General features: G+C 38.9%; 1 protein-coding gene across 1 annotated transcript in view; it reads left to right on the top strand.

The window, feature by feature from the left end:
• The window catches only part of ube2q1 (ubiquitin-conjugating enzyme E2Q family member 1), a 14,036-nt gene extending 2,796 nt beyond the window's left edge, over positions 1-11,240 (top strand). The window contains exons 3-13 of the mRNA XM_032514924.1: positions 275-397; positions 1,158-1,211; positions 1,667-1,807; positions 2,276-2,360; positions 3,924-3,984; positions 4,069-4,159; positions 4,254-4,312; positions 4,484-4,532; positions 4,666-4,761; positions 7,340-7,406; positions 9,626-11,240. Of these exons, the coding sequence (XP_032370815.1) occupies positions 275-397; positions 1,158-1,211; positions 1,667-1,807; positions 2,276-2,360; positions 3,924-3,984; positions 4,069-4,159; positions 4,254-4,312; positions 4,484-4,532; positions 4,666-4,761; positions 7,340-7,406; positions 9,626-9,657 (858 nt within the window). The 3' untranslated portion in view covers positions 9,658-11,240. The remainder of the gene's footprint in view (positions 1-274; positions 398-1,157; positions 1,212-1,666; positions 1,808-2,275; positions 2,361-3,923; positions 3,985-4,068; positions 4,160-4,253; positions 4,313-4,483; positions 4,533-4,665; positions 4,762-7,339; positions 7,407-9,625) is intronic.
• Positions 11,241-12,307: the final 1,067 nt, after the last annotated feature.

Genomic DNA, 12,307 nt, shown 5'->3' with positions numbered 1-12,307 from the left:
ATATATATATATATATAAACAATTATATCTTAAAAAAATATCTTATCTGAAGCAAACCACATAGGCCGTTGTATGCTGTACAGATTATAAAGCGCCCTGAGGCAAATATGTGATATTGGGATACAAAAATACAAACTAGACTTAATTCAAGATAATCTACGGTTCTTGCGAGCTATAGTCTTTCTGTCACATGTCTGCCACGTGGCATTGCTGTGAAGCTGCATTGGTTTATCTAACTCTGTATCCCCTCCTCTTTGTGGTTTGTCTTTCTTAGCTTTTGCAGCAGTTGAAGAAACTCATTTGTGACCTTTGTCGGCTGTACAACCTTCCCCAACATCCAGATGTGGAGATGCTTGACCAGCCCCTGCCTGCAGGGCCTGTGGGACCAGACCGAAAGGCAAGGCAGTCTAGTTTGCTCTTGTGAAATTCATCCGCATGGAATGGCGTTGCCAGTATTTGATTACTTTTAAGGACTAAAACATGCATACTTAAACCAGCGTGTTTTAATATGCACTTCTGAACCATGTTTGCTCAGTAATGAAATATCAGTCTACATAACAGGGCATTGTTGATTCATGTGAAGTTGTTCTCTAAGATGACCTTCCCGTGATTGTGGTCAAGAAAAGCTGATCTTATGTAGGGGGTGTAACGGTTCTGAAACCAAGACCGAAATTTCGCATCACAAACATTCACAGTCTCGTGTCACAGTCCCGTCTTCCATGTCGCGGTCTCATGAAGGCAGCGTTCTGTCTGTCACAGAGACATGGCTGCATGGACACATTCCAGGCACAAGCGCAACCATTGGCAGCTTTCAGATGGTACATGCGGTCAAAGACCCTGGAAGGAGCGCTAAGAAGAATGCAAGGGGGCTTGCTGTGATTGTGAATAACAGGTGGTGTAACCCCAGTCACATGATTGTTAAAGAAAGCATCTGAAACCCGGATTTTGAACTGTTAGCTCAGTTTCCATGCGTTTTATCTGCATTTCTTGTAGTTGATTTAAATAAAACCCAGATGTTTAACCCCCCCAGCCGAACCATGGATTTGGAGAATCGTTACACCCCTAGCCAATAAAAACACTGGCCATCTTAGGGAGTCTCTTTCAGATGACTTTAATCAGCTTGACTCAAGGTCTTTTGTGTGTATGTGTGTGTATAGCATGGGACAGAGGAGGTCACATCTGAAGAAGAAGAGGAAGAAGAGATGGGCGAGGTAAATAATAATCTTTGGTCTAAACATCTAATGTATTACTCATATAAGATTGTGCTGGTTCAGGTATGAAACACACATTTCCCTCCCATCTTAGTCATGCATAATTTGAAAGAGAAATATTTAGGCTGTTGGTATTGCATGTTAGTATGGTATGTAGTTTGGGAAAGCATATTGTTAAAGATGCCAATGTCTACATAGTTTTGATTGGTATGTCAAGCCTTATCTTCCCCCAGTGCATGCACATGTTTATTGTCTTTAGACATGATTGAATTATAATCTAGTCACCCTGGATATTGTTGAGCTAATGTGAATGTTATTCCAGGACACTAGAGAGATTCATCACATCTTTTGACTTGACGCTGTCTGATCCCTGGACTGTTTTTTTATGTTGCATGCATTTGAGCGAGAACCAGAAACTACTTAAAATGTCTAAAATATCAAATATGAACCAACAGGACATAGAGGATCTGGACCACTATGAAATGAAAGAAGAGGAACCTGTGGATGGGAAGAAATCCGAGGATGATGGCATCGAGAAGGAGAATCTGGCCATCCTGGAGAAGATCCGAAAGAACCAGAGGCAGGACCATTTGAACGTAAGTACATACTGTATATTTTTTGGGGTGCTAAGATGCTTATGGTTTATAACATATTTTGAATTATAGCCAAACTATGGAACCAGTGTCACATCTTTCATGTACTTATTTGACCATTTGTAAAAAGTATTTTGAGGATCAGTGAAACATTCTCTCAAAGGTCTATTAATATAAATATTGATGTCAAGTGGAATTAAGCTTTTTCTTTGATGTTGGTACAGTTGTGCTCATAAGTTTACATACCCATGCTAAAGTTAACTACAATACATTATTCATTCACAAAGAAAATTGGTGTCCTTGAAGGTTGGATTTTCCTAATCTTTTTAATTAAGGCATTAAGATCAATTTCCATTTATGTAAACTTATGAGCACAACTGTAGGTACAGATGACAGGTTTACCTTCACGGTGAATTGCAAAGCACTGTGTTCTTTGTCTTTATTGTTACCGTTGTCGTTTGAATTTTTCAGGGAGCCGTGTCTGGTTCAGTGCAAGCCTCCGACCGCCTGATGAAGGAGCTGAGAGAGATCTACAGGTCTCAGAGTTACAAGACTGGTATGCACTCTGTACAATGTTCTGCTCTTTTGATGCCGATCTGAGTGAAAAGAACAATTACAAACTTCCCGGAAGTAACATAATCCTACAAACCCTCACACACAATCACCATCAATTCTAACCGCTTTATGTGATTTGATAAGTATTGATGATCATCAAGCATTGTAATAAAAGAACAATGATGTTGACACAATCATAAATTAACATTTGAAAGTAAGTTTAGTTGTGCAGAATTTAAATGGTGCCTAACACCTGTCCATGTGAAGTCAGCTCCACCCTCTTGTCAATGTGGTGGCAATACCTTTTAATGTAATTTGCAACCATCTCTTGTATGCTTTAGAAATGGCTATAAGCACATAGACACGTCTTGCACAGCATAACTCTTGACAAAATGCAAACAAGGGTCTTTTTGTTAATTTACCCGAGTCAAACTTTCATTTAAAAGCATAATTAGGATGGAAGCGTCACTTTTTAAATATTTACCGTACTATCATTTTTTGGTTAAATGGCCTTTTGAAGGGGAGCGCTAGAGACACTTCTATGATCACATAAAAATTGCTATTTTTAAAACACTAAGAAGGCTCTGCACAACATGAAACTTTCCTCAAAGTATCACCAGGGGCTCTACACATTGTGTAAGCATTGTGTACACAGAGTTTACTAAAAAGAAACTCACTGTAGCTGTTGGTTTTTCCGGTCACCGTTTATCTAGCAAGTCAAAAATAGACAAATAGTGGGAAGAGAGTAAAGATGGAAAGCTTACAAAGCTTAGTATCATATAAATGCACGGATAATTTGTTGTTTTGTTGTTGAAAAACAATAATGACCTTGTAGTTGAAAAAGGAGCCTCATGTAAGAATGACATTTCCAACTATGGAGTCCGTTCATTCATATTCGGATAACACTTTCTGACTGACAAGATGGCGGACAGAGTCAACAGCTACAGAGAGTTTCTTTTTAGAAAACTCTGTGTACTCAAACAATGTTCTTAATGCTCGAGTTCATGTGTAGAGCCCCTGGTGATACTTGGAGCAAAGTTTCATTTTGTGTCAAGCCTCCTTAGTGTTTTAAAAATAGTGATTTTAATGCTATCATTGAAGTGCCCCTAGCTCTCCCATTCAAAAGGCCACTTGACCGATAAACAATAATACGGTAAATCTTAAAAGTGGCGCTTCCGTCCTAATTATGCTTTTAATTGAAAGTTTGACTCGGGTACTCGATTACATTTACAAAAAGACACTAGGTTGTATTTTGGTGAGAGATTAACGAAGGAAAAATGGCATTCCTTAGGGGAAAAAAACACATTTAAAAAAAATTAAGTAAGACCATTTTGATGTTTGACATTTTTTTTTGTATATAACTGTTTCACAATTGAACAAGGCAGAATTAACTGACAGTGATATGATGTAGTGGAGCTACAAGTTACAGTACATTTCATGCATTGCCTCACTGTATTACCTTTCAGTTTATAAAATGAAAGGGGAGATTAAATCATTACAGTTTTTACAAGACCTTGCATTGGGAGACATCTTAGAACTCATATCTAATCAATTTCTGTTGCAGGCATTTATTCAGTTGAGCTTGTTAACGACAGCCTGTATGAATGGCACGTCAAACTAAGGACGTAAGTAACTGGGATCTTGTGTCACACATTATCGTTCTCTAGGTCAACATAAACAGATTGATTGCATAATTTACTGACCAACAGGGTGGATCCAGATAGCCCCTTACACAGTGATTTACAAGTCCTAAAGGAGAAGGAAGGAATGGATTACATTTTACTAAACTTCTCATATAAAGTGAGTACACTTTACTCTGCATTAATAAAAATGAAGCACTATTTTGGAGTCTGAAGTCTGTAGATTGACCATTTTTGCTGGTCCTGCTCTACAGGATAATTTCCCCTTTGATCCACCGTTTGTCCGCGTGGTTTCTCCTGTGCTTTCTGGAGGGTGAGTTTTAGCTGGTACACTTTTCACTGTTTCTTCCTTCCCTGTTGACTATTTTATAGTTGAGGCTGAGTTTGTGGAGAAAGTGATTTAAAAGTGTCTTATTGAAAGAGGACCTCATTGTGTTGTTCTCATAGCCCTTTCTCTGATAATTGTTTTCTGTCCTTGCTTTAGTTATGTTCTTGGAGGAGGTGCCCTGTGCATGGAACTCCTCACCAAACAGGTAGGCCAAATGTATTTGTTTAAAGCCATACATTAATGTGAATTTGCACTGCATAAATCTGCATATATCTGCATCTGCTTTACACTTTTAAAACCTACAGTACTATTTCTGATATTGGGTTTCCTGATTGCAGGGATGGAGCAGTGCCTATTCCATTGAGTCTGTCATCATGCAGATCAATGCCACTTTAGTCAAAGGAAAAGCCAGAGTGCAGTTTGGAGCCAATAAAGTAAGCACTAGAGGTTTCTTTTCAAGTCAGGAAATGTCCTTTTGATAATGATGATGTGGACCACGATGACAGTGCTTTGACACAGGGGCCTTTTAAAGGCGCCTGTTGTGCTGTGTGAGAATCTCCTGTTTTCCTGTTTCTAGTTATGTACTAGTTTTTGTATTGCAATTGGAATGGGATGGGATGGCCAAGATAGATGTTTATCTTTTTGTGTTGTCACTTGTACTTGTCATGTTTTCTTAATGAAACCTAATCTGGCTAGCGGCTTTTCTGAGTGTTTGAAAAGTTAAGTCCCAAGAAAACATATATATTTAAGCCCCTCTCTGAACCTCATAGAAATTCCATTTAGCATGTCATATATTTTAAATTATCATAGCTTAAATTAGTTGATTTTTCTCACTTTTTTAGTTTTGTGTTTAGCTTTCATGCTTCCCCCAATCAGAAAAATTCTGGGAATGCAAAATGTTTTTTTTTCATTTGAACTTTTGCACTGTTCTAATGCAAGAGATACTTTAATTAGCTGACTACTGAGTGCTTGTTACAACAGCATCTAAAATTCTCTTTTTTTCCACTTGGAGAACACACTTGTGTGTAACACAACAGCGTTGGTGTATTGCGTGAGCAAGCCGATCCGTAATAATCAACTACGTGAACCCAACCCGCAACTTGCGAACTTTATGCTTCATAGTATATAGTACTCTACTACGGGACAAAGACATCTGCATGTGTGTTTGAGAGAGGGAGAGAACGAATTGAGGAGTAGGAGGACCATTGCATCCAATGTTTCTGTAAGATATTAATAACTTTGCCTACTCAGAAACACTTTAATCTGCCTGTGCATCGACTCACGTATCACACTGCATGTAGTCCTGCCATGCAGGCTGTCCCTTTCACACCGACGTTGGTTCGGATCTGTGACTACCTCCATTGCTAGCTTAAAGGTGCAACAACTCTGTTTCCCCCCATTCTGTCTTTGTAACTTTCACATAGACGGCGGGGCAGATTAAAGGTAAAGACAGTCCTGTCTTGGAATGTAAAAAGAGCTTGTATTTTTGTCAACCAAAAATGTTAACCCCTCTCAAGGCCTGACAGGAGTATGTTAAAATGCTTGTTATAGGAGTGTAATTTTAAGGAACATGTTCAAATTATACACTATAGCTATATTAAAGCTTAACCAGTACTGAAATAAGTCATTCATGAGGACTGTTTGAAGATGATCTTTACCCTCATACCACAAATAGATTAACACAGTAACCCAAGATAAACCGGTGTTTGCTGTCAGTGGGGAAAATAGTCAACACATGTTAGACAGCCTGTAGTCCGGACCTGTCTCAGTCAGGGTTAAGCACTTAATCTGAAACCACTTCAGTTTAGTATGAAAATGTGAACTTTTTTTTTTCTTCTTCCGTTTCCTTATAGAATTGCCACAATCTTACACAATTTCTACACAGCCCACACAGTGAAATCAGCACGTAAGCAGGGCATCAGTCTTCCCTCTGTGTCTACACAGGATGCGTTCAGGCAGAGTGTTGAGTTTAGGTCATCCACGTTTTTGAAGTGCTCAGTGCCCAACACACAACCACTGAATGTGCTTGTATAAAATTGAGGATGATAGACTAGATGCATAAAAACATGCTTTGGTTTGCAGTTTTGCACGTAAAATGTGAGTGAAATACGAGCCATGATGTGGCCTGGGCAGACAGCTGTATTGATTAAAATGGAAGCATATGGGTTTTAGACGCACTTGAAAAGGATGACTGAAAAATGTGGCTGAACCTCCTTCTTCGTAAACAAGTTATTGTACAAGGTGCTCTTGAGCAAGGCACCGAACCCCCAACTGCCTGGGGCGCCTGTCCATCGACAGTTACAACCTCACTCGGACACCTTTCCATTAGTGCATGTATGTGTGTGTATTTCAGGCCTGTGTCAAATGTGTATTCTAACAACTGAGTGATAACTTTGTAATTTCCCTTGCGAGATTAATCAAGTATAAATTATTATTATTAGCATATTATACCTACAAACCGAGGCTAACTTTCTTAGGATCCTGAGCTTGATGCACGAGTTAGCAAAGGTATAGTGGAAGTTTTCTTTCCTGTTGAATTTTCCTTGTAAAATGTCCTCGTAACTGTTGATTTCTTCCTGAATTTATTTTGCTAAAGTGAAGGGAGCTGAGTGGTTTGAATAGTCAGCCATGTTGTTTAAGTTTGAAAAAGGTCTCCATCTACCCAGAATCCAGGACAAATTAGCCTTCTCTACACATAAAACTAGATCCAGTGTTCCAATGGATCCTTTAAAAAGTTAAAAATAGATTTTGTACAAAGTTTTGTGTAATTCTATATAGTGAATGGTGATGGCCAGGTTTGTGTGAAAGCAATCCTGTATGAATGGTCTAACAAGTGAAGAATGCAGGTTGGTTATCTTGCACTGCACACTGGGTTTTGTTCTTGAAATTGGAGCTAGAGAGAAGCTCTTTTTTGCCTGTAGAAAACAGCTGTCATTGCTGTTTCCTGTTCTGTACTGTCATCATAAATCCAGTCCACACCAAAGGTTGATTTTCTTTTCTTTTTTAATGCAGAACCAGTATAATCTTGCCAGAGCACAGCAGTCCTACAAATCCCTTGTTCAGATCCATGAAAAGAACGGTGAGTGTTTTTGTCTCAGGTGTTATACAGAGTGCATAACTAACCTTGTTTACTGAAACCAAATCCCTCCAATGCATTAAAGCTTAGGCCAATTACAGCTTCTAATGGTGTGTATGCACCAAACATGGACAACATTTATATGCCTGTAGTCCACATTAATACACTCCATTTGTAAAACTCGCATAGTAGCTAGCAGGATATAGAACACAGCAATACACATACAAACTTTAAGTATAACATGCATGTGATTCAGGGCCGTTTCTTTGCATATAAATTTATACTTAAACCATAACCATGTCACTTTGGCTGTGCTCTCACTATTTTCACATTTAATGTTTACTCTCAGTAGCGCACAGCTTATTTTTTGGGGGTCTTATTGGAGTCTATCTGAGCCTCAAAGACACCAGCTAGGTTCTAGCAAGTTTTTGTTACAAATGTAAGTGTTTAAAGGAGACATATAATGCATTCATGTTCATACTTGTATTTTGGGTTTCTGCAAGAACATGTTTACATGCTTTAATGTTAAAAACAAACTTAAACAAAACAAATTTTACTTTCAAACCAACTTCCGAAAGTAAGACAAATTGGACTCTATTGTCTATGTGTATTTTAAACATTCCTGCTAATATGAACTAAACTGCATTATGAGAGATATGAAGTTTAACAACAATTGTTTAGTGCTGGTATTCTTAATTAATATTTACTAACATGAAAGATGTAAGTGTTGCTTATACACTGTCAGGGAAGTAGTTGTAGTGCGAAGGTACCTTTGTTACACACTATTCTATCATTGCAGATGACAAATGTTCTAAACAATGGTCTTAATAACTATTACAATTACTTATATAACCTGCTGTTTACCAAAATGTCACGTTCAGGTTCAATGATTTCACATGCATGTGTCACATTTTTGCATATGAACTGAATGCTTTGTGATGTTTGAATTTGAACATAATAATTGATATTTGGTTGTTTCTGCAGAGCCAACTAAAGGAATGATATGCCCAGTCATTAATTAATATTAATATTCAGTTGAATATCAAATTATATAGAATCAGCAAAGATAATAATCAATAGTTAAATTTAAATGTTAATTTTATTCAAGCAGCAGCATTGCTAGGTCTGTTGCTCAAAGATGACCATTAATGCAGATTTTTGTTGTTGTCCTTGACCTCTGTTAAAACACCACGCTGCATTTTAAAACCAGAAGTTCCAGTGAAAATATGTAAATTTCTTTTACTCTGTCAGGCTACATTGAGCTATATTTAATTGCAGTGGAATGTGAAAGTTGAAGCTGAAAGAAATAAAAACTGAAATCTGAAATAAATAGAGAAACATCTGTGCTGCAGGATCAATTTGGTGTGCCGTTTTGGCAAAGGCAATCCTCATCAGTTTTGGTTTGTTCTAATAAAACCACGGCACTGCTCCTGGCTTTGTTTCAGCCATCAGTGCAGTCAGAAACAGTAGAAACAAGATGAGCGGATTGATGTTGTGTAAATTGATTTTTGCATCCTGCTGCTCCATATGTCCATATGAACCATATTTCCCAATTTTTTGGTTCTCTTACCAGACATGGTTGGTAACGTATGTACAAGCCAGGGCATTGGACCAGAAATGATACATCTCTGTATTTTGTTCCGCTGACAGTGATACAAAATACAGTATATATCTTGGAATTTTCTACAAAGTGTGCTGAAGTCAGAGCCACATGTGAGATGTCAGAAGACACTTTTATTTGAAACAAAAAAAATGCAAAGACAGGATTTATATTGCTGTTTAATGTGTTAAATGTACAGCTGCAACACATGTTCATCAAAGTGGGGGCAGGGTTGCCCAGCGAGATGAGAAATGCAAACACAGACACGGCTTTACGGAAGAAATGTGTGTATAACAACATCAACATCAATCTATATCGATATAAACCGTAATGGCTGATGCCATGTCTTGTTTGAAAATATAGTGATGTATCTTAAAAACGTCGATGTACTGTCTAGCCCTAGTACTGGACAATGAGGCAGATAAAGTAACACATGCCTAATTGTCTTGTAGTAGGGTTACAACCCTAATACTTTTGGTGGCGGAGATCTGGGTCCTGTACTACGATGCACGCTCAAAATGTCTAGTAAATCTTTTTTTGTTATCTAGCTTCACTAACCCCTGTTGACTTTAGACTGTTTGTTTGTATTCTATGTTATTTTTTGTTTTTGTTTTTCCCTTAGGCTGGTACACACCCCCTAAGGAGGACGGCTAGAACAGACTCCTGCCTTTCCTGCACTGGGACCACGTCTTTGATTTACTTTTTCCTTGCGACCAATATATTTTTTTTATCCTGCAAACCATTGTGTTCTTTACATGAGAGTTTGAACTTCAAACCAAATTCTTCATTCAGTGCCCACCCAGAAACTAGTACATAAACACACACACACACACACACACACACACACACACACACACACACACACACACACACACACACACACACACACACTTACCTGAAATTTACATCCAAGCTCATCACCTACCCGCAAGGGTGTCCTCTCCTCAATATTTATCTTTCTGTACATCTGTTTGATACAATCTAATTTTTCCATTGCGACATCATCCCATACTCCAGGAAACCGGTGGACTAAATGTCACACAAACTCACCCTTTGGTTTTGGCGTTGAGCATTCCAAGGTTACTCGCTGGCTGTGAGTTGAAAGATGCAGCATGGCTTCATCCGCCAGCAGTGGCTGTCTGATGCTCCGGTCGCCAGACTCTGCCTCTCTGGCCACAGACTGGATCCAAGAATGGCATGTGACATTTCCTGATATGATGATGCGGCGGTGGCTGGGAAAGACATTTAAATGCTGGTGGTGGAAGAACCACTACCTTTTCTCTCCATGGACGGCCTCTGTAATATTGTGCTCATGTATTATCTTTGCAATGCCAAGATCCCTCCTCTGGAATAACATGTTTCTGAGGCTAGCTTGCTTTCAAACCTCTTATCTTTTCAAAGCTTGAAGTCCTCAGGTGGGGAGGAAGATATAGAGACTTCTGCAGCCTGGGTGGGATACCCCATAATGAAGAACACCAACTGCTGAGCTCCAAAGTTGGGAGACCACTGTCATCATCACAACCAGCAACTGGACAACTCCTTGCAGGAGAGGTTTGGTGTGTCCTAGGTTGGCAACCCAAGAAATGACCAGGCAAAGCAGGGGCGTGTTTGGATCACACTGTAATGTAGTTGATTTTAACTCCACGTGTAAACATGTAAATTTGTATTTCTGCAAAAGGATTTAATTGTTTATATAATGTAACCTTGTCTGGGTCTTTGGCTGGGCAAAGACTGTATTACTATTTACCCTTGTCTATTAGCAGCAAGGGGACTGCAAATTCTCAAGACTCCTTTAGAATAAGAAAACGTTGCTTCATGGATACTCTTGTAGAAGGAGACAAAAGTACACCATGGTCTTCTGTAAGCTTAATGACTACTGCGGTTCTGGTCTATTTTATTTTTTTTATAAATATTGATTTGTAGTCCTCATGTTATTGACAACACCGACAGTACCATTCCCCTTATTTGATGGCACCTCTACAATGGCCAAACAATAATAGTAGGCACGCTGTTTCTGGCATTCCAGGGGTTTGGCTATTCATATCCAATCACTCAAACCAGATGAACCTCAGTAAGGCAATGCAGTGAAGACACAGTCTTGTGGAGTTCTGTTGTACTGAAGAAAGTTAGTCTTAACAGCTTAACAGTGTAGTCACCTGCTTTGTTCTTGTAGCTGATTCACATCCTGAGCACTTTGCCAATCCTGCAGTCGTAACAGTCTGGGGGGAAAAAGAAAAGTGACCTTTTACCTTCTGACTTTTTCTTGACCTCGTGGCTGGTTTAAAAATGCAGTCAGAGTTTCACATTCACAGCAATAGTCTCAACCATATACCTTCTGGCTTCACACCTGGGAAGTTTGACTGGAGTCTGTTCCATTTCCAGAATATTTGTGTAGATTTGATAAATATTTGTAGGGACCCAGTTCTTCCCATTACCACCTCTCTGGTTGCTATTCATAACCACTCCCAGCACAGCTGTACCCCTCAGCGTGCTGGGTCTTTGATGTAATGTGAATAATATGCAGAAAACTGTGGAGCATTCCAATTAATGCAGTTACACGTTTGTTGTGGGTGTTCTATTGTGTGGTTACTTGCATTGTTTTAAGTATATTGTCCTGAAAACCAGCATAGAAAGCTTAGTTATGCTAATTCATACAGTCTTTCCTCATTTTTTAGTTGATATAGAATTTTCTCAGTAATACTAACCTCAGTCACAACACCAACATATTCAAAACCAGTAGAGTTGGGTTATTAAACATACAGCCTATTCATATTCAACATGTCTGACATCTGCTTAGACTTGCAGGATATGTGTAACAAGTGTCACCCTCCGTTCTTGTTTCACCGCAAGCAAAATCCCAACATGACTATGGATCATTGGCATGATTGTTAGTTGTTGTGATGCCATTGGCAATGTACTAATCCCTTCATTCTGGTCACTGTCGAGCCCACCCCTGCATTCTCTGGAGAATCAAACTCAGGAATACATACTGCACATTCGACTTTGCAAAGGATTGCTTCAGAATATCGCCATGAAATGCAAGATGGAGATGAATGTGTCAATCTTTTTTTGGGCCATTTTAAAATGACGCATCCATTTTACCAATAGACACTGCAGTGTGTTTCGCTGTTTTCGCTGATTTGCACACACTTAGATTTTCTGAATACTGTTGAGGTTCAATAATTTGGCAAGTTTTTTGAAATGATTAGATGTGTGGAGCAGGGATTTGTTCCCACCTTCAGATTAACTCGCTCTTGGTGAGGTATTCAGAACACATCTACCCCGTCTCTTTGATATTGCTGTA

Source organism: Etheostoma spectabile, chromosome 1 (genome assembly GCF_008692095.1).
Source record: "Etheostoma spectabile isolate EspeVRDwgs_2016 chromosome 1, UIUC_Espe_1.0, whole genome shotgun sequence".
NCBI lineage: Eukaryota > Metazoa > Chordata > Actinopteri > Perciformes > Percidae > Etheostoma > Etheostoma spectabile.
This window is presented reverse-complemented; position numbering and strand designations above follow the sequence as displayed.